Source organism: Convolutriloba macropyga, chromosome 9, assembly GCF_964194025.1.
Source record: "Convolutriloba macropyga chromosome 9, txConMacr16.3, whole genome shotgun sequence".
In the NCBI taxonomy this organism is placed as follows: Eukaryota; Metazoa; Xenacoelomorpha; order Acoela; family Convolutidae; genus Convolutriloba; species Convolutriloba macropyga.
In genome coordinates, this window is record NC_134476.1 from 631,096 (window position 1) to 657,482 (window position 26,387).

General features: G+C 33.4%; 2 protein-coding genes across 2 annotated transcripts in view; one reads left to right on the forward strand and one right to left on the reverse strand.

Annotated features, from left to right (window-relative positions):
- The window catches only part of LOC142345915 (uncharacterized), a 171,232-nt gene extending 149,330 nt beyond the window's left edge, over positions 1-21,902 (reverse strand). Inside the window, exons 1-3 of the mRNA XM_075398365.1 lie at positions 21,898-21,902; positions 19,903-20,110; positions 13,774-13,947 (exon numbers count right to left, since the gene is read on the reverse strand). Coding sequence (XP_075254480.1) covers positions 13,774-13,947; positions 19,903-20,110; positions 21,898-21,902 — 387 coding nt within the window. The remainder of the gene's footprint in view (positions 1-13,773; positions 13,948-19,902; positions 20,111-21,897) is intronic.
- Positions 21,903-23,712: 1,810 nt separating this feature from the next.
- The window catches only part of LOC142345916 (uncharacterized), a 45,724-nt gene continuing 43,049 nt past the window's right edge, over positions 23,713-26,387 (forward strand). The window contains exon 1 of the mRNA XM_075398366.1: positions 23,713-23,945. Coding sequence (XP_075254481.1) covers positions 23,713-23,945 — 233 coding nt within the window. The remainder of the gene's footprint in view (positions 23,946-26,387) is intronic.

A 26,387-nucleotide genomic window follows, 5' to 3' on the forward strand; every position in this document is an offset into this window, starting at 1 on the left:
CAACTACCCAAAGACTTAAAGAAACTAATGATATTCGATGATGTTAGAGACAAAGAACCAGTTATAAATGAATACTTTTGTAGAGGTAGACATAAAAATTGCAATATGATATATCTTAATCAAAGTCTATTCACAATAGATAGACAGAGTGTTAGAGAGAAATGTAATCTATTTATTTTATTTGAACAAAGAATTAAAGTCCTCATATCTATATATCAAGATTTCTTGAATAATGTTGAACTTAGTTACAATGATTTTGCTAATATATGTAATAAGGTATAGAATGAGCCTTATAATTATGTTGTCATTGATATAACTAAAAAAAGTATTAATGGTAAACTAAGAAGTAATTGAGATCGGAGAGTTTTGTAGTTTAGTCTGAGTTTAGGTTTAAGTTTATATCTAGACCAGATCTGTTAAGCAGCTTCACTGATGGACCTTTGGTCAGCTGACTACGTCAGATCAACGAAGTTGTTGCTGGTTACACCAGATGTAAAGTAAAACTTAATGCATCATCATTAAAGTCTATAGGTCTTCCATGCTCATCTTTGATATGAAACTCTGTATATTCTATTCTATCTTTAGTTAGATTTTGATACAAGGTATTAGTTGGTATAATATTTATCAAGTAACCTGGTGGTTCTGTTGGAGGAAACGTATATAGTATGTCTGTGTTGTTCTCATTATCTTTAACACCAGATATCACATTACACTGAATGTTAATAGTACTAAAACCCATAATATCAACAATTGTCTAAGATGAATTTTTACCTTTCTGATAAACTATTTTTCTAAAGCCCAGTAATCGGGCAATTGAGTTTTCTACATCAAAGCTGAGTGCTCCTTGTTTTATTTCCATTAAACATTTCATCGTATTCTTATCAGGTTCTATTATAACATTACCATTCGTTTCTTCTTTTATTAATTTTGCTATGTCAGTTAACTCCGATGCTCCTGGTGTAATAGTTGAATATAGCAACGGGATTCCTTTATAATTATAATTAGGGACAGATGTAATGTTTGAGTCCGTGTTATTGTTATTGTTAGAGCTAAGAGGTTCTGCTATCGGCGAAGCCGGTTCACGGATTGACGAAGCCGGTTCCCGGATTGCTTCGCCTTCTATAACAGTACTAGCATACAAAAATTGATTATTTCTCCTATTCACATTACACACCGAGTTATAAACTGATAATCTAATTAAACCTAATTTTGTTGTATTAAGTATAGGTTCATTAAAATTAAATTTTTCTGTTGGCTTTATCATTCTAAAGTTAAGTGTATGCTCTTTTTTAGTTTTAGTTAAAGCATCATGTATCTCTTGTAGTTCCCATGAGATTAAGTTATCTGTCATTTTTTGACTTATAAAAGTGGATTTTAATTTGGATACAACTTAGGGTTATAATAATGATATACACAAAAGTAAGATTATAAAAAACAAACCTAATAATCTAGCTTCAATGAATACGGTTAATACTAACATTAATATCATTCTCAATAGAGAAGAGAATCATTTAAATTTGCGTGAATCGTATCTAGAGATAGAGTTTGTTGCATTAGATGATGCTGGCGGTGTATTTGCTAATAATGCTAATATCAGATTAGTTGATTATGGTATGATTGCATTATTTAGTTCATTTAAGCTTGAAACTAGTGGTGGTAGGGCCATTGAATATATAGATCATTGCCATCCTAATCTATTGATGCATAAGTTATTAGCTAGTACTGTTGGTTAAAATGAGAGTGGTTTTGTTAGAAATCAAGGTAATAGAGTTAGTCAACTTAAAAGTGACCATATTGCTGCAAAACGAGGTCATATGTATAAGATGGTTAAGATGAGTGATCTATTTGGTTTTGTAAATTATTTAGAAAAGATTATATAAGATTTAGGATTTAAACTAAAATAAAAAAGAAATAATAATGATAGAGCTCTATTTAGAGTTAATGCTGGTGCTGATGCAGTTGCTAATGATGCTAATATAGATATCAGAGATATATCGTTCATAATCACTAGTATCACGACGATATATTTCATCTTCACTGGAGGTTGTTATTGATATAACATGAGAAGTGGCTTCGCCGATATTAGCAAGCATTCTTCTTGTAACTTTCGATGTATTACTTTAAGTATCTCCTCTTTGTTTATATCCGATATCCCTTAGAAATTGTTATATTTTGTTTTCATCATCTTTTATATCTCTTTCGGTTACCTCTTTTCGAGTAATAAATAAAGCAAAACACTTCGAAAAATCATAGACTTTACATTTCATTTTTATACCATCAGGGACTAGGGATACATCTACACCATTTACTTTAAATTTGTTTGAATTTGGATCAACTGATATTAATTCGAATAGTTTTTTCGTTTGCTTACCCATTAGTACTAAAATCTCAATCATATCGTTGTCTACATCAAATGTTTTACTTCTATCATCTTTTAATTTTTCAGGTGAAATAGGTGAGGCTTGATCAGTGAAACTGCTTCGCAGATTATCAAGAAATCTACTTTGTCTTTGTCTTTGGTGCTCCACACTCTTTAAAGTATTAGTATTGTCCTCGAGTGCTGCAAATGCTTGGTTTTGAAGAGCTTGCAATTCTTCATTGTTTAAATTTAAAATTTTAGTTACTGGATCAAATAGCTCTTTTATTTCACCATAATATTCTTGTTGTTTTAATTTATCCTCTAATCTACTTCTTCTGTTTTGTTTTTCTAGATTATTTAATTTTATAAGTGTTTCTAGTTTAGTCATTTTTTATAATTATAATAAATGATTATATAGTGTAATTGCAGCTTCAATTAACTTTCTATCATCATTAACGGTTAGTTCTAGAATATTATTATCCAGTAGGTCTTTGTCTCTATCTAATGATGCATTCTTAATCGGGGAAGGGCCTTTGGCCTTGGTTCCCCAACCTGCTTCGCAGATTTTATTTACTAGATCTCTTTTGAAAAGATTTAGATTCTCAACATGAGGATAGCTTTCAATATTATTTACATAAAATCTTTTATCATCAAATGTGTTTACACTAATCTTACTTGTTTTTGTTGTTGTCAAGTTATCACCATTTTTTTGTATTCTACATTCATCTACAATTCTCTGTGTGTTATACATTAATGCATTATAATACTCTTCATGTTTAGCATTTTTGCAATTCTATATTCTTTTCTCTTTAGTTTTAATTGGGTAATCTTCAAAGCTATAAATCTTTGTTGACAGGGCTACTAACTCATCTATTATTCTACTTCTCAAATCATGTTTGAATTTGCCACGGACTTTGTTATTAGTTTTGATTGGTGCATCGGGGAACCCACTTCGCGGATCGAAATTACTTAAGTCCATGTTTTCATTGTTGACATTATTCTCGCTAAAGCTTAATACAAAGCTATCAGTGTCCATATAATGGAGTTGAAGATCTTTTAAAGATGGTTGAAGAACATTATAGAATACATCCTTCACGGTTAATTTACCTAATCGCAATATTGTAACACCTACTTATATCGGAGTGTCTTATTCTACTTTTTTCTTTATATATTCAATTTGGCTATAATCCTCATATTCTTAAATTTTGTTTACTTATACTTTTCATTTATTTTTCTTCATCATGTGAGAACTTACTTTAGAGGAAGTGTAGGGGATTCGTGCACATTCTTCCATATAGTGAATTGTTCACTAATGTCCTTACATCCTTTTCTGCTTCAGTTTTATCTGTTGCTTTTTTATTAGTATTGTTTTGTATATAATCTCTACACATATATTCTTGTTTAAATTTAATTACTCTATGTATTTTAGTTACTTTTAAACCCATCTTAACATAGAATTTTGACATCCTATAATGAACCATGCATTATGTTTTGTTGTTTTGGTCTAAGATTAATTTCTCTGTTTTTGTTTTGCCTTTCTCCCTTTCTTGGTATCCCAATTCATTATCATTTATCTTTCTCTTATCGGGCATTAAAGCTAGTTGCTCTGTTCTATCTTTACATGTATCAGTATAATCAATATCACAAACTATATAGTAACCATGATCACTATCATCTGGAATATTTAATATTGCATCTAGAGTAGTAGTAGTAAAATGGAAGTCCTTATAAGGTAGCTTTTGCATCATTGCATAGCCCTATAGGTTATTCGCGTCCATGTACCAGATATTATTACTATTAACAAATCTATCACCCATTATGCCACATATACCACCTCTCTTTGCTTCAACAAAATCATCTAGTGTTTGTTTATCTTGTAATGTATCTAATGTTACACCGCTTGACATTAACCAACAAACAAAACTATAGCCTGGGAGACTTACATAAGTAGGGGGTTGAGCTTGAATTCTTTCAATCTTACTTGAACATATTCATTCATGCAGTAGTCTAATATTTCCACGTCATTTTGTAAATACTCTATAGTTAGATCTTTACCAGTTTAATGACTGTTGCTTTTTTTGTCTTTATTAAAGATATCGACTTCTTCTTGTGTTGGTGATTTATTCGAGAGAGAGGATTTGAAACCTTCTGTTTTTAGATTACCTATAACTTCTTGGTACGACTTTGTCGTGGTTGGGGATCCAAAGCCGGAGGCCCTTCCCCAGGTGTCTAAACCAAAATATTCATATGGATATAATGTTTTAGTTTTACATCAGTATATCTTCGCCATTTGATCTAGAGGCATAGCTAAGAAGTTATAACTATCTAAGAATTTGAGACAACCGATGCTAAACATCTTAGACTTACCAGCAGCTAGTGGAATGTTATCTACTTTTCTTTTATCATCATTCTGTTTAAAGAGTTCACTGTATAGTAAGTTGAAGTCATAGCCAGAGCCATTGTGGAATATTACAGGAATGAAGTTTTGTTGTTTTTACCTCAGCTTACATATTCTACATGCTGGTTCTCTATTTTTACCAGTTTCATGACAATGATCTCTTACTTTATTAATACATGTTTTACTGCAGATATGCCACGTGTTATTAGTTTCATGATATATTTTATCTTCTTCATTAAATATCATTTGTTTGTTGCTCTTGAAGTTATTCTAAGTTTCTGTTTCTAATAGATCACTAGCAATTCTTTTGATACAATCAAGACCGAAATAGTGTTTGAAATTGCACTGCCAGATGTAACCCACACTTATTGGTATGTGTTCAGCTATTACATATTTGCTAGTTGAGGTCGAGACTTTGGTGACACAACACATTCTATATCAGCAGTTATAATAGTTTTTATATTCTGACGTTTGTGTTAATTTATAAAAGTAATTTTCTTCTTCTTAGGACAAACAACCTCGGGTTTGAAAGAGTGGCTGCATTCATGTTTGTCGTATTTAATTTGTGAATCAAACCGATATGTACATCTATCAAAATAATAATATTTAATGTTAGTTTTATTTGGTCGTTCTAACAAGGTTTTTAATTAGAGCACAGTGTTCTGTAGTACCGTCTCCCCAAACCAATATTCTGCTATCCTTTCTATCTTTATCAAAATCATCCACTGGTTTAAAAAAATCTGCTTTAGCCCCACCATAAGGTGTGTATATCAAAAAATTAATATTGTACAATTTTTGTATTCTTAACATATATCCGAAGTCATCTTCATGTTGTTGTCGTGCTTCAATTAGATTATTTACATATTTACTCTCACGTGTTGCATTGTTGAGAAAGCCACTTCGCGGATCGACAGCAGGATATAGCCAAGCAGTAATAGTTAGTTGCAAGCGGTTATATGTGGAATTGCGTATATTCAATATTGACTTAGAGTTCTTGAGATCGGGGGGTAAATCTATATAACTACCAATAGATGCTTTAGTTGGTTCAATATTTATCTGAATACTTCTTAACCCGAGAAACTCAAAGTCATAGCCATAACCCTCATATATTTCCTTTTCAAAGTTTAACCATTGTGTGAAGTCTCCATTTTCATATATTGCGTTATTAATAATATAGTCAGTGTTGAAAAACATTTGAGTAGTTTTAACTTCTTCTTTGGTTCTCTTTTTATATTCACACTCAGCTGTGATCTTATTTTTAAAACTCTTAACCCTTCTATACTGGTAACAGTTTTTAATCTCTTCTAAAGAGGTATTAATGGCTTCGTCTATGTCTTCAATGTAATTTCCAGCTTAATCAGTATTATAAAATTCTCTCATGTTCTGGATAGAGTTTATACCAAAGTACTCTGTGTTTTCTAGATACCTGCGTTTATGACTATATGAATGAGTAATTAGCGCTATTTTATTCCTAAATTCTTCATGACATTCTCTACACTCATACTTAATTCTGGTGTAGATATAGTTATCACCATGGGTTTTTGACAATCCGCAAAGCGGTTTCACCGATGTTTCACTATCGGTTTAAGTTTTAGCTTTAGTTTCAGTTTTAGTTTTAATAATATCCTTAGTATTATCTTTAGGTTTGAGAATATAATCATCTTAATCTGGATTATACACCGTCTCAACATTTCTTCTCCCACTTCATACTCATACTCCTTTCTCGCCCTGTTTAAGTGTTCATCCCTTAAATTGTATTTGACAAATTGTTTCTTTGCTTCAAAGGACAAATCACAAATATAACAAAGTTTACGTTTTCTACTTTAGACATCTTTACTTTTATAGACAAAAAATTCATTTTTGAAAACATACAAATTAAAAATGTCTACATCAGTAAAATGTGGTGGTTGTAAAGATAAATCATGGATAAAATGTTGTGATAAATGTTTAGATAGTTTATTTGAATGTTATTTCTGTAAGGGTTACTTTAAGAATAGAGATTATATTAATCATATAAAATTACATTTTAGGGATCCTAGTCTATATATAACTTGCATTCTGTGTAACGAAAATCAACACATCAGCGGATTTAGATTTAAAAATTTTAAGTGTAGATTATGTATTTATTTACATAGATATAGATATACACATACGAAAGATAGATTCGAGCAAAATGCCGAAAGAATTAACATAAAAGTGTGAAAAAACGAAAAAAGTGGTGAATTTGCAAACGAGCTTATTATTATTTTCTAGAATTAGACCATTTCATAATTTAATGATAGACTTAGGGTGAATATGTAGAAGTGGATAAAACAAGGAAACCAACAAGCAGTAAAATTTGGCCCGATTCGACATGCGCGATTAGCGTTAGGAGAAAGGGTCAAATTTTACTGGTGGTTGGTTTCCTTGTTTTATCCACTACTCAGAATTTGGTAAACTGATAATGAATTATTCGTCCTTTGTCTGACCTAACAAAAAAACTAACCAATGCAGTAAGTTTAATGCCATATGAGACCTCGACCTCTTCTGAAGTTCATTTCTCAACTCGGGAGTCGGCATAAATTACTCTTGTCATTGTAGGTTACAGAACATGACAAAAATTCCAAAATATAAAGAAAAAAACAAAAGTTTCTGAAGACTGTTAACAGTTTTTTTCCAAATTGATATTGTTCTGTCCCACCGGCAGCATTTAAACACTACCCTAGACGAGACCAAATGGTTATCTTGCAAGATTCTGCCAGAATCTTGCAAAATATTCTTATCTTGTAAGATTCTGGCAGAAATATGGTTATCTTGTAAAATCTGCCAGAAAAATTGCTATGTTGCAACATTTACAAAAAAAGTGTCTAATCGCTAATATAACCAAAACAGTGGAAATTTTTTTCTGAAAAAGAGAAAAAACTGAATCTATTAACTATTTTGCTCAGTTCACTATAACAAGTGATAAAATAAACTTTTATAGAGTTTCAAATATGCATGTGCTTCCAACCGTATCGCTAAACGCATTCCTAAGGCAAATTGTTGTTAAGGTAAAGATGAGGTTAAAGTTACTTTAACTTTAATTTAACTTGAGTCATAAAAAAAGCATCCCGAGAGTTCAAGCTTATGATATATAATATTTTAATCGACTTTTTGTTCTCTACTTGAGACTTTTTTGTGAGCCAAATCACTTTGACTAATTAACAGGTAGCAAGGACCCAAAAAACCAACTGTCAAAACTTAATTGAGAGAGAAGAAACACATAGCCACCGCAATATTTTCAATCATAGGTTTTGTGTTGCGATATTACAACGTTTCTCAATGATCAAAGATATACCTAGAGAAAATCGTAAACGGTCAAATTTCTCAAACTTCCAATCCCTTCTAAACTCATTCTATAGCAGAACAGCACTCCCCTGAAGCTATCACACAGTTTAAGAAAGAAAATTAGGGTCCAAAGTTTTTTTTTGCCCGAAAATCGTTTTCCTCTCGGGCCTAATCGGAAAGTTTAATATCAAATTTACCGTCAATAACATGTTTGAAAAACCCGTTTCCACAAAAAAGATTTGATAGTCGTTTCAATGGTTCATTTTATTGCTTTTCTTTCTCGTTTTCTTTCTTTGTTTTTTTTGGCGTTTTTTCGTTCTTCTGGCACGCCTTGCCCTCCGTTTTTTTCTCTTGTTTTTTGTGTTCTTTTGTGGCTTTTTTGCGTTTTTTGTCTTCTTGTGCTTTTTCTTTTTAGGCGTTTTTATCTTTATTTTCTCCAAGTTACAGCCGAGGAATTGACTTCAGTCGGTCTTTAACCCATCTTTAAACCATCTGCAACCCATCTTCAATCCATCTTCAGCCCATCTTCGACCCATATTCAAGAAAACAAAGTCAAGAAATGAACCAAGAAAAAGAAAAAAACTTTTCAAGAAAATAAAGTCAAGAAATAAAACAAGAAAGCGAAAAGTTGGAAGGACTCCTTTTCTGATGCTCTTTTTTCTCTCGATTTTGTCGATGCCAAGAAAATGTGTACATTCAATAAGTCAGAGGTTTAATATTTGCTTTTTCAAGGGCTTAGGAGTGGATTTAGCGCGCTTTTCAAGTGTAAAATGTAGTTGAGAAAAGGGCTATATTGTAAGATTCTGGCAGAAAAATGGTTATCTTGCAAGATTCCGGCAGAAATCTTGCGAGAATGTGCATTTTTTGGCAGATTCTAGCAGAATCTGCCAGAATCTTGCAGGTTAACCATTTGATTTGGACCCGGGTAAGGAATCTTGTAATTAATTTGAGGTATCAGTATTATAATAGTTTATGGATTTCATCTGAAGATACCCTAGACAATACGTAAGGTCAGATTTGCAAAATTTTTCACATTTCCACTTCTAAGGGTCATATCAAGTCAGAAATCGTAAGCAATTGCAAGGTGGTAGAAAAAATATTTAAACAATCAGTTTGAGCTCCCAGAGCTACTTGGCAAATGGGATCCCACTCGGATGCCAAAATATCAGCTCAGCTGGTTTCAACAACATCACCTGACTTCTATTCTGTTAATATATTGCTGTAGAAGTTTCGTAAAACACTGAATAAAACATAACCTTCATCTTCACATTTGTATTCATTGATTTCTTTCAGCTTAAATTTATTTACATTATTGCGATTTTTGCTTTCCTTGTTTTGGCCTACATGTCGTGAGATAGAAACATTTTTTTCGTACTGATGAAATCAGCTGACAATGAGATCCAAGGTTGTTCTGCTAGCCTAAGTTTACACCAGGAACACATAAACACTGTTTTTAGTAGCAGCTGAGTTGAAATAAAATCTTCTGTTTGTATCTACGCTAGATGAACTGTACATAGAGTTTACACTAGATTTATTGTATTGTTTTCAAACGAACAACCTTTATTATCCTGTTGCATTCTCGGATAAATATTTCTGTTTATTACTGGGTTTGGTTCATCAAAGTTAATGGTAACGAATTTAATCTGTTAGGAATTGAATCAAAGTGTTGATTCTGTGAAATTCAGTATTGATTTTTTAAATTATACATTCAACTACCGTTATTTCAATGTATCAATCGAATTATTCAAACCAAATTAGGTTTTTGCAAAACTTCTAGCCTAATTTTTTAAGTACACTTGGAGAAAATAATTTTGATTATTGGTCGTTGGTTGTTAATTTCTCATTACTTATGGGAGCGTAATTACTTGATTGGTGTTTTTTGTTATTTCGGAGCCAGGAGAACTTAGTCTATTTTTCTATCACAAAACAGGGTTTTTTCCTGTTTTTCTCTTTTGGATGTCCTGAGCCATCTAGTATTGACTAATAAGTGTCTCTCAATGCAAAGAGAACCACAATTTCGGGTAGAGTCGGTTTGTTGAGAGTGAATTTTTTGTAATGTTGCAAACAAAAAATCTGAAGTCTTCTATTTACTATTCATGGTGATATCTGATATGCGTTTGTTTTCTCCTTGTTCCCTGTGACTTTCTGTGCTGTACAACGATTTGAATAGGAATCCATGTAGAACTTCCGTCAAAAGGCAAATTGTTAAAAAGTTTTAACTTCTCGAAAATTTCGGATTTCGGGCACTCTAGCTTTTTTAAACAAGAACACTTATTTTTTTTTTCGCGAGAGACCGTTTCCAAGTTTTTGAGCGCATAATATGCCTCACTTTTTTAGGAACATCATTCTTTTTTTCTTTCAAGGAAAATTATTAGAAAATTGGAGAGAAATTAGACTTAAGGAGTACTTTCCTGATATCACGGCAAAATAAATTTGTTTTGCTTTTTTTCAAATATATATATATATATATATATATATATATATATATATATTTTCATTTCCCACAAACAATAATTACTTTCATTTCTTGCGACATTTCTATGCCCTTTCCAAATTTTTAGGCCTTGTGCTTAGATTTCAAACGACTTTGAAGATTTTTTGTGTTAATTTCTGATATAGACAGTAACGTTAAACGTTAAAGTAAGGTTAAAATTTCTGTTTATTATCAAGTCAATACCAACGTTATGAATTTGTTTATTATGAAAAGCTCTACAAGAATTTCAATTTCATAAAACCTCTCAACAAACATTGCAAACAAAGTTTTTTTTACAAATTTTGTCTTCTTTCACTTGTTCAAAGTAAACGTTTGTTTTCGCCTAGTTTTCTCTGATTTGCGAGGTTACACTATCTATATGAACTGGAATTCTTGTAAAAATTCCGTCGAATTGCAAAAAATTAATATAATTTGATTTTGTAATTATTTAAGATTCTGAAAACTTCAAGCTTTCTGGCTATTTTATAGAAGAAATCCTATGCTGTTCTCTGTGCGACACACCGTGTCCAATTTTAAGCATACCGTGCTCCTATTTTTGAATTTTTGCTCTTTCTTTTGACCAGCATCTACTATTGTTACGGAATTTGTCCTAAACAATAAACTCAGAGATATTTATACCAAAAGGTTTAATATATCAAAAGTAATTGATGCTTGTTGGATAAATATTTGTTGATTATCAAAAAACCGGCAAATGTTAACTGACGAACCCTCCCCGAGGAAGCGCAAGTAAAACAAGCCTTCTCTGGAATTAACAACTACAAGCCTTTTGAGATTTTGTCAGCAGTTTCTAAGTGTGTTAATCCGTTGAATTCAAACAAAGTGGACTAAAAAGGCCTGTTTCTCGACATTTCTTGATGAAAAAAATGTTGAATCCTGAAAATTTTTTCAAAAATTTTTGCCAAAAATTGGTGCAAACAGTTCAATAATACTTATATATGTTTAGAGGTAAAATCAACAACTATTTCATAACAGCTTTAGCAAATTTTCAGCAAAATCGGCAAAAAAATGCGCATACACACAAAAAATATAAATAGAAACAACAAAAATCCGTCAAATGTTCACAAAATATTGGACTCCATGGAAAGACAAATTTGCAAAAACAATTTAATGAACTATATATTATACGATGGAAGGGCCTTCTATTGATACTGCTCACAACCCTATAGGATGAATAATCAATCTGCCAAATTTGACTTAAAAAGAAAAAGCATATGAGTATAAAGCTCCTCCCCATTTAAGTGGATTGGAGCAACTAGGGTACTTCACACTGCAATCTCTACTACACCTTACAATGAGAAGACGAAAATCTTCCAAATTTGCAAAACAGATGTCCCAAAAAGTCAAAACTATCGTTACCTTGCGAGGACTATACAAATATACAAATTACCTAGACAAAACAAACGATTCAAAAAATGTGAATTTTGGAAAATTTTTAATTTCATATGAAAATCTGTGATGTACCGTGTTTTCTGATTTTTTTTACCCTATTCTCGTACAGATAGGGTAGAATCATGTACCAAATTATCAAGCAGGAGTCCACAGGAAATTTTGAGAACATATAGACTTAATATCAAGGGGGTCGAGGTTTTGTCAGAAAAATGTAAGATTGGCGGAGAATAGCGGTGAAAAATACTTTTTTCACCGCTAAGCGCCCGCATCTTTAAGCGTTGAATGCGGTGAAAGCGGTGAATTTTTGTAAGATTTGCAATTTTTAGCGGTGAAAAATGTTTTTTCACCACCTTCACCGGATTTTTTACAAAACAGAACTTGCCGTAGAAGGGTTCGAACCACTCACCTCCTGCATGTGACCAACTTCTTATTCCACTGCGCAATCTGTTACTTACTTCATCGATATTTCCTGTGAATTGAAGTGAAGCGCTGATATTAGTGGGGAATATTTGCATGGTTTGGAAATTTAGTGGTGACAATTTTTTTAACCGCATTCTGCTGGTAGCGCTGAAAAAGATTTCCATCGCCTTTACCGCATTGAGCACAAATCTTACACTTTTTACTCAAATTCACCGCAAATATTTTAGGAATTTTAGCGGTGACATCTCCACCCGGGACGGCAAATGCAACGTTTTCAGCTATTTTGCAAACTTTTTTGTCCGTTAATGAAAATGACTTGGTGGTACCCAGATTGAGGTTCAGACCCAAATTTTCATCTGATCAGACTTTCCAGACCGGAATTATCTCTGATCAGACTTTCCAGACGGAAGTTCACCCTGATCAGACTTTGCAGACTCAAGTTACCTCTGATCAGACTTTACAGACACAAAAGGTCTCTGATCAGACTTTTCAGACCGAAGGTGTTCTGATCAGACCATCTTTAAACCATGGTCCAGACTATTGCCCAGACCTTAATCAGACTATGATCAGACTCAAATGCGCTCGAACAGGTTACGATCAGACCCAGTTGCGCTCGAAACATATATGATCAGACTGAAGTGCGCTCGAAACCGTTTCTGATCAGACTCAAATGCGCTCGAAATGGTCTGATCAAAGAAAGATTTTACTTCTTCTCCTAATTTTGGGATGCTCCTAATTTTACTATAATATATTCTTTTCATAGAAACTGATGTTTGCAGTATTTATTTCATCTAAGGAAAAACCAATTATAAATATATTGCCAAAGAAAACGAACTCAACTGTTGAGAACAAATTGTATTTAGTGTACCGTTTAGTTTATGTTTCTTACTCAATGGATTAATTTAGACAGCTTTCCATAAGAAACATTGTGGTCTCCAGTTGATCAAAATTTCATCTGAAGGGGACCGGCCTCTGCTATCACCTGGACTCACTTTTTTCTGATCAGAGCTATCGGACTTTAGATGAGTCTCTGGTCATAACGCTGCTTTATTAAGGCCCCTTGGCAGAGCCAAAATCTCAGTAAAAAAACAGGAAAAAAAATAAGGCGCTCAAAGTGTCCCTGATCACAATTGCATTCAAAAACAATTCTGATCAAAGCCCAGTGCGCTCGAAGAGGTTATGATTAGACCCAATTGCGCTCGAAGTCGCCTCTGATTAGACTTTTCAGACCAAATTGACTTCTGATCAGACCATCTCCTGACCATCGTACACACTGTAGCGCGCTCAAAATTCCGTCCAGACCCTGTAATTTCGGTCTGGGTACACACGGGTGTGCGCTCAACCTGGGTAGGTACGGGCTGCTTCACGATGATTTGTCTCTCTTTTTTTCTTTTCATAAAATCTTACCTCGTATGTGTACTTTCTACCGGCTGTCAGTTGAATAGAATTGTGCAAACTCCACCCTGAATCAGCAATCACATGACTCATATGTCTGTCCATGGTCCTGTCAGTGATGTTGTATCCATCCACCCTTCTCTCCTGAGCCCATTTGAATTGAACTGCCTGTGTGGAACCTTCGCTCTGTAGAAATTGATGAAATATTACTTATGCAACCGTTAATATGACGTGTTGATGTAGTAATAATTTTTGCATACCAAAGAGCAGCCGGTTTGAACATTTATCAGAAGTCCGTCTCTTTCAGAGCCTAATTTTGATTAAGTTGAGCGGCACACTATTCTGTAATCCACAAAGCGGCCAAATGGGAATCAGCATCCGTTAGAAAAAATATATGACAAAAAGCCACGAAATGTTTGAAAGATTTGAGATGATAAAGCAGGCATATTTTAACCATGAAGAAGATAAGCTACTTACTGACTGCTAACCGGGTCGAGAAAATTTCCAAATTTGATGTAAGAAATGCGCTGAAATGCGCTCAATTTTCAAGAAATTCAGCGTAAAACCTTACATAATAATGCGCTGAAATGCGCTGAAAAGTGCTGACACTTTGTAGGAATTGCGCTGAAATCCGCTGAAATTTCAAAAAGTTCAGCTCTTTTCCTTCGCTCCGAGGTTCAAACCCCGATCATTGGGTCTCATCTATCAATTAATCCACGGCGCTATTTAGAGCTGAAAAGCTTCCCATTTAATTCGAATTTATAATAATAAAACGTTTGATATGAAAAGCGCTGAAATTATGTGAGAAATGAGCTGAAAAATGTGCTGAAACTTATGTAAGAAATGTGCTGAAAATGCGCTGAAATTGTGTAAGAAATGCGCTGAAGATGCGCTGAAACTTTGTCAGAAATGCGCTGAGAAGGTGTTGAAAGTTATGTAAGAAATGAGATAAAAATGCACTGAAATTTGCAAGAAATGCGCTGAAGGCAACCTTTTCGAAGCCATCTTTTCTAAATTTCAGCAACCTTTTCAAATTTCAGCAACCTTTTCAGCAAACTTTTCGAAATTTTAGCGCATTTCAGCGCATTCAGCGCATGTCTTACATAGTTTCAACGCATTCAGCGCATTTTTTACAAAAAGATGCGCTGAAACGGCGCTGACATCTCGACCCGGGTAGGGAACAAATTTTGAAAACAAACCTACTTCAGAAATTGTTCATGGTATCCGAAGTGTAGGAAACCATCAGTATGTTCAGTTTAAAACGGCAGAGGTCGGTACATCCGGTTGCAATTCACAGGAAATGATTTTTTTCCTGTTTTCGCATTATACCAAAACTCCTTGAGTATAAACTTATTAACTGAATCCCTATCAATGCCGGGTAAGAATATTAGATTTTTCTATTATAAAAAACGGTTTTAAAAAAATTATTCCACTAGTTTTGTCAACCATCGCAAGAAGAAAATTCTAAAGTTTGCCCATATCACTAAAAAGAAGTTTTCCTCGACACGCATGTGAATAAATGAGATAAGAACGCTATCTTAAAATTTGGCTTCTTTATAAACAGACATCTCGTATTTTCGAGCTTGAAAACCGTCAAGTTCTGAAGTTCCCGAAGGAAGCTACTGTAGAACGCAGGAAATTGTCATAAGCATATACTGCGAGTAAAATAAGATAATTTAAGTTAACGTAGACAAGTTAATTATGTGTTTGATATACGCGTTCTTTCTTAAAGGGTTATTGTTTCGAAGGCGCTAGAGATGGGATTTTAGTGAAAACTCTTAAACAAACAAATTAATTAACAGAAGCATACTGATCAGTCGATATATTTCATTTACTTAGCATAAATGCATTTGTGCATCAGGTCAATGTAAAAATGAGTGATTTACTTTTAGAAGAAAACTAGAGAGCGAACATTTGAAGTGAGCTAGACACTTTGAACAAAATTGGAATTTCAAACTGAAGTGAATGAAAGTGCTATTTCGAATTTGCGAAATAATTGGCACTCCCAAACCTGGTAATCCTCAACACTAAATAATAGTCATCAATGGGCTCTAAAAATTTGTGGGCTGGTTCTCCTAATGATTGTTTATATATAATAGGGATACGCGGCCAGTTACGCGTTTTCGATCTGGGTTATTAGCACGGGAAATGTTGTCTTTCGAAGGTTTTTTAAAAAATTGATATTTTAAATAAAAATTTGATAGTTTTTGGATGAAATAACGGTATAAACCAGTCGTACGAGCTGGTACTTAAGCATATATGTATTGGGTGATCATGGGAGTGGTTTAGAATTTTGTGGAATAAATTTATTTGCATTTTGAAATAAAAAAGGCAATTTATCAGTTTTTCACAATACTGTGGGTACAGAACTTGTCCCACCCCCCCCCCAAGATGGGAAGGAGTTATTGGTTGATAACCAATCAAAGATGGTAGGCACCCCAATGGTAATCTAATGCTGGTCTATGTTTCAGGCCATTCCGACCACCCACCCTCCAGTTATTAACACCGGAAGTAGTGTGATTTGAAGAATTTTGTCTATTTTACTGTGAAATATGACTGTTTGAGTCAGAAATAATAGGATTAATCGGTCGTAATTTCCTTTACATATGAAATAAGGTTTTGCTTGATTTTGGGAAGAGTTTAGGATGTAAAATGGCGATTTTTGAGAAAATTGGTAATTACACAGGAAAATAGTTAGCACCTAAATTGAATTAGTATTTTTTCCAAAAGTTGAAGTAGGATTGACCATAAAATTGGTGGATGACTAATTTGGGAGCGCAGAATCCGATTTTAATGTCAGATATGACCCCACATTAAACTTTATGGAGCTAGCGCACGCCGGTGCTGCGGGAAGATACGAAAGACGAAAACAGAAAAATACAATTTTCTGGCCCCCATATGAGCTTGATATGGTAAAACAAGACAACCCAGGACAGTTAGTGATAAAATATACCCACCATGGTCACTTTTCCCGAATTCGGATTTATCGGATTTTGGTCGACACGACTCTTTAAAAATATTCAAATTGTAAACGACTCGCAATGGCTGCTCCGTTAGTCATGAAACTTGGCAGGCAAAAACGCGGCACCCTATATCTACTAAAAAACTTTACCCGAAGATCTTTTGACAACTACTTCGCGAGTTATTAAATTTGAAATTTTGGAGTTCTCCGGGATGAAAAGTGTAAGAGTCCAACAGCACTAAAGAGTCCAACAGGACTAACTGCTGCAAAATACATCGGAGAGCAACTAAACAATAACAAACTATTTTACGAGAAATAATACTAATTTGCCTATAAATAGAATTAATACTTTTTTACAAGATAGTAATATTTCTCGTAAAATAGTTTGTTATTTTTTAGTTGCTCTTAAATGAATATCATTTAATTGAGGGGTTGTTAGGACTTGACGACTGTGAGCCCCAATTGAAACGACTTTGAGCACCATTTAAAACCAATGCAACGCAGAGGTACACCCAAATCGTCACAGGCAGATATGCCCGATGCGTGTATCTCGAGTTCGTTTTTACTATGTTAATACATTGAAAATTGAGCAATATTGTGGAAAAAAGCTATTTTAGCAGAAACCGGCAACAAGGAAGGGAAAGTAGCAACCCGTGTTCGCAAAAGTGTCCTAATCCTAGCCGCTAAATACAAGTACAAACTTTATAACCTATTTTTTGCATGGCTTGTATCACGCATCTGCTCCATTTATGTATTGATTTTTTGTACGCAATGTAGCTCGACTTCGCATATAATCGTTAAATAAACCTAATTTAATTACTACTTATTTAATCAAGACCAGCTTATTACCATTAGTAGTACTTTATTACTACTTTTTTACTACTTATAGTACTATATTACTACTTATTACTACTTATGAGTACTATTTATTACTACTTATTAAAATCGGCCAGTCCCACATTGATACACAAAGCTTTTGATGTGCAAGCGATTTTTCGGGAAAAAACCAGTTTTTGTGGCGGTATGTGTATAAAGCACTTTAAATCTTTGAAAGCTTCAATTAAATCATTTTTAAAGTACTTATTGCTTGCTCAAAATTCGCGCTAATAATAGATACCTAAATTGAGCGGAAACGTGCTAAATGACTTGTAACCTACTTTTCGTTCCGAATGTTCTTTTATTTCGCAAAATTGGCGGAACCCCTTTTGCTAAACATAAGATACAAAGGATGTCTCCTAATGTTGTTCATTGTATGTATCTAATTTTCGAGCCAATTTTACTAAGGCGGAATTTTTGGGGTAGACCTCTGCGTCGTAATGATGAAGACTTGACTGTGAGCCCCATTAGAAGAGCAACCTGTGGTTAGAGCAGCTTCCAGGATATACTTTGTATACAGTGTATAAAGCATATCCTGGAAGCATAAGCCAAAAATAGTTTTTTAGAGACTTAAAACATATCTGACAACCCAAGGCAATTTTAGCCAACTTCAGACAAAAACACACAGAGAACAGGAAATAAAAGGGGGGAAATGACGTTGAGAGTGGTTATTTGGAACCACGGGGCACTTATGTTCTGAACGATGTGCAGGTCTGCGGATGGGGCTGGGGCTGAATTAAGGGTGGAGTGGCTGATATGGGGGGATCAACCTCTAACAACCGCACTTCACACCAAAAGTAGAAGTCTCCAAAACAGTTGCTGTGAAGCGCATACTTGGACACTAGTGGGTTGAATGGCTCTAAGAGAACTTAATACCCACTTTGTGCTACCTGTTTATCCCGTTTTTGCGGACGAAAACCAAATGAGTCAGATGTAAAAGTGTAAAGCGAAAAATGCAAAAAAGAGTCCAACAGCACAAAACATACCATCAGGACTATCTGCTGCAAACTTCATCTGAGAGCAACTAAACAATAACAAACTATTTTCCGAGAAAAAATACTATTTTGACTAAACAGAGAATCGATGAGACTTGTGTTTAAAGAGACTCAGTAAGAAGCGAAGATGAACATAAGAAATGCAGAAAAAAGCTTTAAAAATTATATCTTCCTAATTTCACTAAAACACGATAACCAAAATCTAGAAACTGAATTCAAGAACTATTTTCTGCTTCAACGTTTTTGTAAATAAAAACTCACATTTTTGGGGACAAGAAACCAGATGACAAAAAAACAGCTCACACCCACAAAATCAAGTGATATTAAAGCCGTCAAAGCTGCTTTATAAGCAGAAAATTGTTTAAAAAAGTTGAATTAGGCCTCGGTAGCAAGTCAATGAGAACTGTCAGTTTTGAGGACTGTCTTCATCAGGTGACAAAACAGAACTATAACTAGCGAAATCGACAACATCTAAACGGCCTCTTTTATTTCTGTAACGTACGTCAATGCCATCGAACACATTTTCTCCGAACCGAAAGTTATGAAGCTTTTCTCACATATATCATTGAATTTGAAAAAAAAACAAATTATCAGAAAAACTCTCTTTCCTCTTGTTTCATTACTCCAGTGTGATAAAAAAATACTTAAAGTTGTGATACCAAATTGCTTCTAATTGTGATAAAAATGTGATAAAAAAGACATTGTAAACAAGCCTATTTTGTAAAGAAGAGAATTAATTCAATTCAAATCCATTCATTGCAATTCAAATCCGTTGAACTGAAACAAAACCGCAAGTGAAAACCAATAAAATCTCAATCCAGCTTTTATCAGAATTCAAATATCCAAACAGTTGTGAGAGAAGACCTTGCAAAGTTTTATTTCATCTTGGGAGCTTGAAAAACACAAGGGCAACATAAAGTGAAAAAATTCTGAAAATGTGTTGCCCAAATATATTTGTGAAGATATTGTAAATCCATAGACCCAGTTTCGAAGGAATGGGTCGTCTCAAATTTTATGATTTGAGTTATCCTCTTAGCCCAAAATTTGTGTTACTGTTGCTGCTGCTGTCAGCACTGTAGTGGGTTGCTAATGATCTACGTCCAGAATGCTATCGCTACCCCGATGGTTATTTAACCTATCAAATGACTATGAGTACCCGGACTGAACTGCAAGTCAAGATCAGTACTGGGCCAGTCTAAATGCACCAATACACTCTGGACTAGTCAAACTATTGTTTTTCACTAAATATTGTTTGTTTTCCATTTTTACGCAAACAGGAAAAACAGATGGAAAATGTTTCCATCTTACGAAGAGTTCACTCCCAATTGTGAGGACAAAAGTGTTGTATGTCTCCAGAGTGGATGCAGCTTGAACCAGTGGAATTGGAGTGATGGGTGGATTGGTGTTGTAGAAGGTGTAGTTTCTCTGGAGTGGGTTCGATCCCTGACTGGTTGCGATGAGCGTCCACTCGTAAGATGACCCAGGAACAACGTCAAAGGAGAATGACAAAGTTAACCTGAAGATTTTGACGTTCTAACTCAAATACAAAAAAGACTCACTGATGAGAAGGTTTAATAGAACAAAGACATGTAAACAGCTTGATCTCATCATCGAAAATTGTTCAGTTTTTGTTTCTCACATGAAGTTCAGTTCTTTTCCAGCAGAGTTGCATGTGATCTCAACTTAACAACAGCATGAACATTTAAAAAACCGTGACCGTATCATTTTTTGATGTTTTGCCGTAGCGATCGAAAAAGCTCAAGAAAGCAACACATTGAGACACAGTGCAGCAAGTAGTGGAAAAAAAGGCCCTGTGCGCAGAGTTAGTGTTTTTTTTTAATTTTCATTTTGCGCAAACTCAGGCCTTCAGCCCACCGCCAAAAATTTTGATTTTGATTTACAGATTTACTGCTCGCCTCAACATAATTTTGCTTTTCATTTACAACTCAGCTCACCACCAAATTAAAAATTTTATTTTAAGTCATTACTCATTTTAAAAAAAGAGTCTTAGCTGCTTCGCAGTGAAGACTCTGACTCGGGTTAGGGTTTTACCTCGGTTAGGGTAAAGAGTGAGGCTTTGACTCCAGTTAAGACTAAGGCTCTAACTTGAGTTAAGGCTCTAACTTTAGTTAAAATCAGGGCCATAGCTAAAAATGATGTTGTTGTAAAAGATCTAGCTCTGACGCACAGGGCAATGTTTCCCCACTACTTGGGTAGATGTAATAATTTTATATTATATTTTAGAGCATAGTCTCTGAACTGGTTTCTAGTATAAGCAAATCTATATCTCTGTAAATAAACACATAATCTGCTTTTTTGTGCTTTAAATCTAAAGTAAAAAATATGTTTAAAAACCTTCCACAAGCAGCATATATACATCTTTTTAACCTGAGTTGTATTATTACCTCTTTGAAATATGACGGAAAGTATTTACAAGTAATTATTTCTGCCAAACATTGTGTACAAGCACTTTTGTTTTTACCAAATAATACTATAGCTTTAGTGGTATAAAATTTAATACATTTTTTACCATCTGTGAGGTAAGTTGGGGTACCATCAAGGCCAGAGGCCCCATCACTAATCTGCTTATGGTTGCTTGATCTGTTAACGGACTCAGTCAGTGGCTTGCACTTCCCAAACAGCTTTGATGTCTGATTTTACCATCTGTTAATGAGTCCCGCTCCTGAGAGGGCTCCTTTCTATTAAAGTCGCTTGGTAAGCTACAGGCGGAGTCCATTTGATGAATAGTTTTTTTTATTATAACAAAAAGTCTCAACGCAAAGACTGCTAAACTGTTTATAATTACATCCATTACCATCTGTTATTAGGATCATATGGAAACCATTATAATGCCCCTTTAGTAAAAAATAATTTTTTAACTCTTCATCAAAATCTAAACATTTCTACATTTAATAATGGGACATAAATTCAATTAATTTTTTTACATGTTGTTTTTGTTCTATTAAACCTCCTAGTTTTGATTAAGCAAGAGTGCTTAATTTTTTTATGTTTTAAATTCATTTTAGTATTTACTTTAACAATCTTTTTATTTTTGTCAATGTATGTACGAACAATTTGTGAATTTCTATTTTCACTTACTGCGTTGCAAAAACTTCTTTTACCATTCGAAAACTTGTTAAAAAATTTTTCCCTTAATAGTCAGTTTCTTTTATCTGTACATCCTTCAAATTGATAAGTTTGATTGTAATTAGGTGGTTTAGCATAATCCACAGATGGTGTCTGACTAGCGGTAGCACTAGTATCAACTTCATCATTTTCAATAACTTCTTTATACTCAGTTACCTCATGTTTAGCCAGATCTTTTATTAATTTTTCATCTTGCTGATGTTTTAACTTGAGCTAAATTATTATCCCCACTTTCCTCTTCACTACAACCACGAGCAACTCTAGCAACTCGATCACAAACTACACCAGTTGTATTAGCTAATTGCTCTATTTCTTTTTCTTCCCGATCGCCAGAGAATACATCAAATATAGAGCTCAAACCACCAAAAGGAGTCATTATACTGTGGTAGTATAAAAAAGTCATAGATTTTTTTAATCTCAATAAATTTTGGTGGAATACTTTTAAACTTCAAATACTCTACTATGTAGAACTTATAATTATCTTTACCAATGAGTTTTTTGTCTTCATCTATTTTCAACCACCTGATTCTCAAAAAGATTATTCATTTATCTCGTTCAACTTCTCTTAAAGTAAAATTAGAATTTCGATTTTTTTTATTAAAACTAACCACATCTTAATCATAAATTTTTACCTATCTTTATCTACTACAATATATTGGTTTTCTTTTGGAAAAAAAAATTGCCATATCATATCGATATCCTTTTCATTTTTAATGAAAGTCATGTTTACATTGAAAGGCAACTTTAATTTTATTTAAGAATGCCTGATCATTATATCAAGTAATATGAACAGTATTTGCATCAGCCTTATCCATATTGTCTTTCTGAGCAGGTTTATGACACATAACAACCAGCTTTATATTTTCATGTATAGCAATTGTGAAGAATTTTGTAATCCTTTTTTTAACTTGTCACCAATATCATCTAAAACGAAAAATTTATCTTCAAATTGTGCTGTATCACCTGTTAATAAATCATCAATATCACCAATACTATATTCCTCCACATCTTTACAAAATACATTTATATCATCTTTGACATAGGTTTTAATTGTTGTTGTAGTTGTAGTTTTATAATTATCTTTATCTGCAAAGCAGGTTCCCTGATCGGCGAAGCCGCTTTGTGGATCCCCATCTTTGGGTGTAGCCGTATTATTATCTTTATCGGCAAAAGTGTTTCGAAATCTTTATTTTCAGTTGAAGTTTGGGTACCAAGCCCCTAGGCGTCTTTATCTTTATCGGCGATGCCGCTTCGTGGATCTTCACTCACATTTGACTCTAAATTCCTCTTCACAAAATATGCTTTTCCCAATCCCGTAGAAAGAAACATATACAATAGCATGTAAAATCGACTCTTCAATCTCGAACTGTTTTAATTATTTTTCCATTAAACCCCCAAAGGCATTTCTGAAGACCTCATACTTATCATAGGTCGGTTTCGATTTTAGAAATGTTATATTCACAAGAACTAGAATAAAAAATAATACTAAACCGAGACATTTTTCAAAATAAAAATCAACGTTTTAACTTTTGAAGAACTTTTTTTCGAATATAATATTGAGAATGAAGCTATGAGTAATATTAATCTACCAAACATAGGAGAACAGATAAGTATAATACCATTAGAAGTAATAATGAGAGATGAAGAGCCAAAAACCATTAGGAATATAGATCAAAATATAATTGTTAATTTAAATCCAACTGAGGGCACACTTTGCGTTTTAGTTTTATCAAAAAATTGTTTAGGAGGAATATATTATTTTGATAGGCAGTGTAGAAAAAAACTACCATTATTTTCACAAAAGTATACTAATATAGGTTCCGAGGAGATTATACAGCAAGATAGTGAGACTTACTAAAGAACTTTTTTTGTTTATACATGATTTATCTAGTACATATAGGATTTTGTATTAAATATGCATTAAATCATTTAGTATTTCGGAGTTGTATAGTTGAAGATAAACAGAATGTCATGGACTGTCAGGGAAAGGGGCTCAGATCGTGTTCAACAACCTATTTCGCAGCTTTCCAAGATATTATCATAGAAAATCAGGGAGGGGGCTCCGCCCTTCCTTCCCCAACCACGAAGTGGCTGCTTGGAGACCCATCGACAAGCGGAGCGCCTTCACAGATCACATATTTGATCAGCAAAACTACTTCGCGGATAAGCGAGCTCATGAAGTGGCTAGACAAAGACCCACAGATGTCATAAGTTATATCTTACCTCAAACAAATTCTTAAAACCACCAGTACCACACATTGATAGATGTATGATATCAGGTCCAAGTGAATGTGGCCATATATATTGAAGAACTCCTTCTTAAACAATTTAGACATTGACAAACGATATATAATAGGTCCAACTGGAGATCAGTATGAGTATATTGCCGAAGATGGTGCAAAGACTCTATTCATAATAGATATGAATGAGTAGGTTAAACCAGAAGATCAAGATAAAACACAAAAGAATCTAACGATATTTGATAACTTTTCTCCTAAGTTACCTATAATGAATCGGTATTTCTGTAGAGGAGGACGTAATAATTGTAACATGTTCTATCTTAATCAGAACAAATTTTCTACTATTAGGCAAAAAGTTTGAGAAAACTGTAATCTATTCATATTATTCAAACAAAGAGGTAAGGTACACGAAACAATTTACCATGACTTAATTGATGAAGGAGAACTGGAAGTAGTGATGTAGTTTTATACATTAATCATAACTGTAGTATTAGCCATAGAATTAGCTATAGTATTAGCTAGAGTTTTAGCTTTGATATTAGCTATTGTTTTAGCTATAGTATTAGATATAGTATCTTTCCTTAGTTACAATTTGATCTTACACATTATTTGATAAATTGTTTATCATGTAACCCGGTGGGCCCATTAGATTTGAAGAATATAGTATGTCTGTATCATTACTATTATCGTTAACGCCAGATATCACTTTACAGTGAAAGTTAATATTATTAAAACCCATTCTATCAAAAAATTTTTCAGATGTACATTTTCCCGATTTATATAAATTTTTCCTAAATCCTGGTAATGATGCTATTGAGTTGTCTACATCAAAACTAATTGCAACTCGTTTTAATTCCATCATACATTTCATTGTATTTTTATCTCATTGAATTATAACATTACTCCCAGTTTCTTTTTCTATGAATTCTGCTTTATCAGCTAATCCGTATGCTCCAGGTACTGTACCAATGATTGCGTCATAATCAAAAGAAACTTTACAAGTAGAATTTACATTCAATTCATTATCTACTCTATATGAAGATTGATCGTTCCTTTTGTTCACATTAAACACCAAATTACATAGGCTCGTATTAAGTTAAATCTTTGTGTTGACTTTAACATTCTAAAGTTGAGAAAATGCTGGTCGTTAGTTTCAATTAAAGCTTTTTGTACCTTCTTTTGTTTATGTAGGATTAAGTTGTCTGTCACTACAGCAATAGATATAGTTACAGCTTTATCCATAGTTAAAATTATTGTTATAGTCTTAGCCATAGTCTTAGCTATAGTTATAGTTATACCTTTACCTACAGACTTAGCTTGAACTATAGCTATTAAATTAACTAAAATATAGCTAAATATTTATACTACAAAAATCGACTTTGAATTAGAAAAACGATATATGTATAAAAATAACATACGCATTACCAGGATAATATGTTATGAACCAAACATTCTAGCAACAATGAAAACGATAATAATATTAATATTTCAATTAGTAGAGAAAAAAATCATTCAAACATTTATGAATCCTATTTATAGATGGAGTTTATGGTTTCAAATAATGCTGGTGGGCAATAGCTAATGATGCCAATGTTAGATTAGTAAAGTAAGGTAGAATGGCATTATTAGTTCTCTTATACCAGAAAAATATTATTGGTAAAACCTTTCAAATATATAGATCATTGTCATCCCAATCTTATAATGTATAAATTGCTAACAAGCACTGACGATAAATGTGAAAGTGGTTTTGTTAGAGATCAAAGAGAAAGAAATAGTTAATTAAAAAGTGATTATCGAGGTGCAAAAAGAAGTCATAAGTATTTGATGATTAAAATAAAAGATCTATTTGGATTTGTAAAAGATTCAGAGAAGATTATATACGGAATAGGCCTTATGTAAATACTGAAGAGAAATAGAAATGATAGAGCGTTGTTTCGAGTTAATGCACGGACTGACTTAGTAGCTATTGATTGTAACATAGAATTAGAGATATAACTTGGTGTGTACCTTGTATTGATCCTAGTAATGATAAAAGAACAATAGCATGGAAAGTTTAAAGTAAAAACAATAAAATAGACTTTAGGTTTTATGAAAGGAAGACACTTTAAACGAAGGCACCAGATGCTACTAAATTCTTGATTGATTTTGGGTGTAGAAAGTGTCCTCGAAATGCTCCAAAATATTTTTGAGACTGTTGAGAATTATAATGATTATGCACAAATTAATGGTGGTAGTATATTCAATGAAATGGATGTAACTGAATGTTTTGTTAAGGTTTGTAGTGCAACATATCCCGAAGACAGAGTGACTGTTAATTATGTTACCAATAATTATAATGCAGCATTAAAAGAATTTGTAATTTTTAATAGAAAAAATAATGGATTAATAGATTGTACTAAACCATAT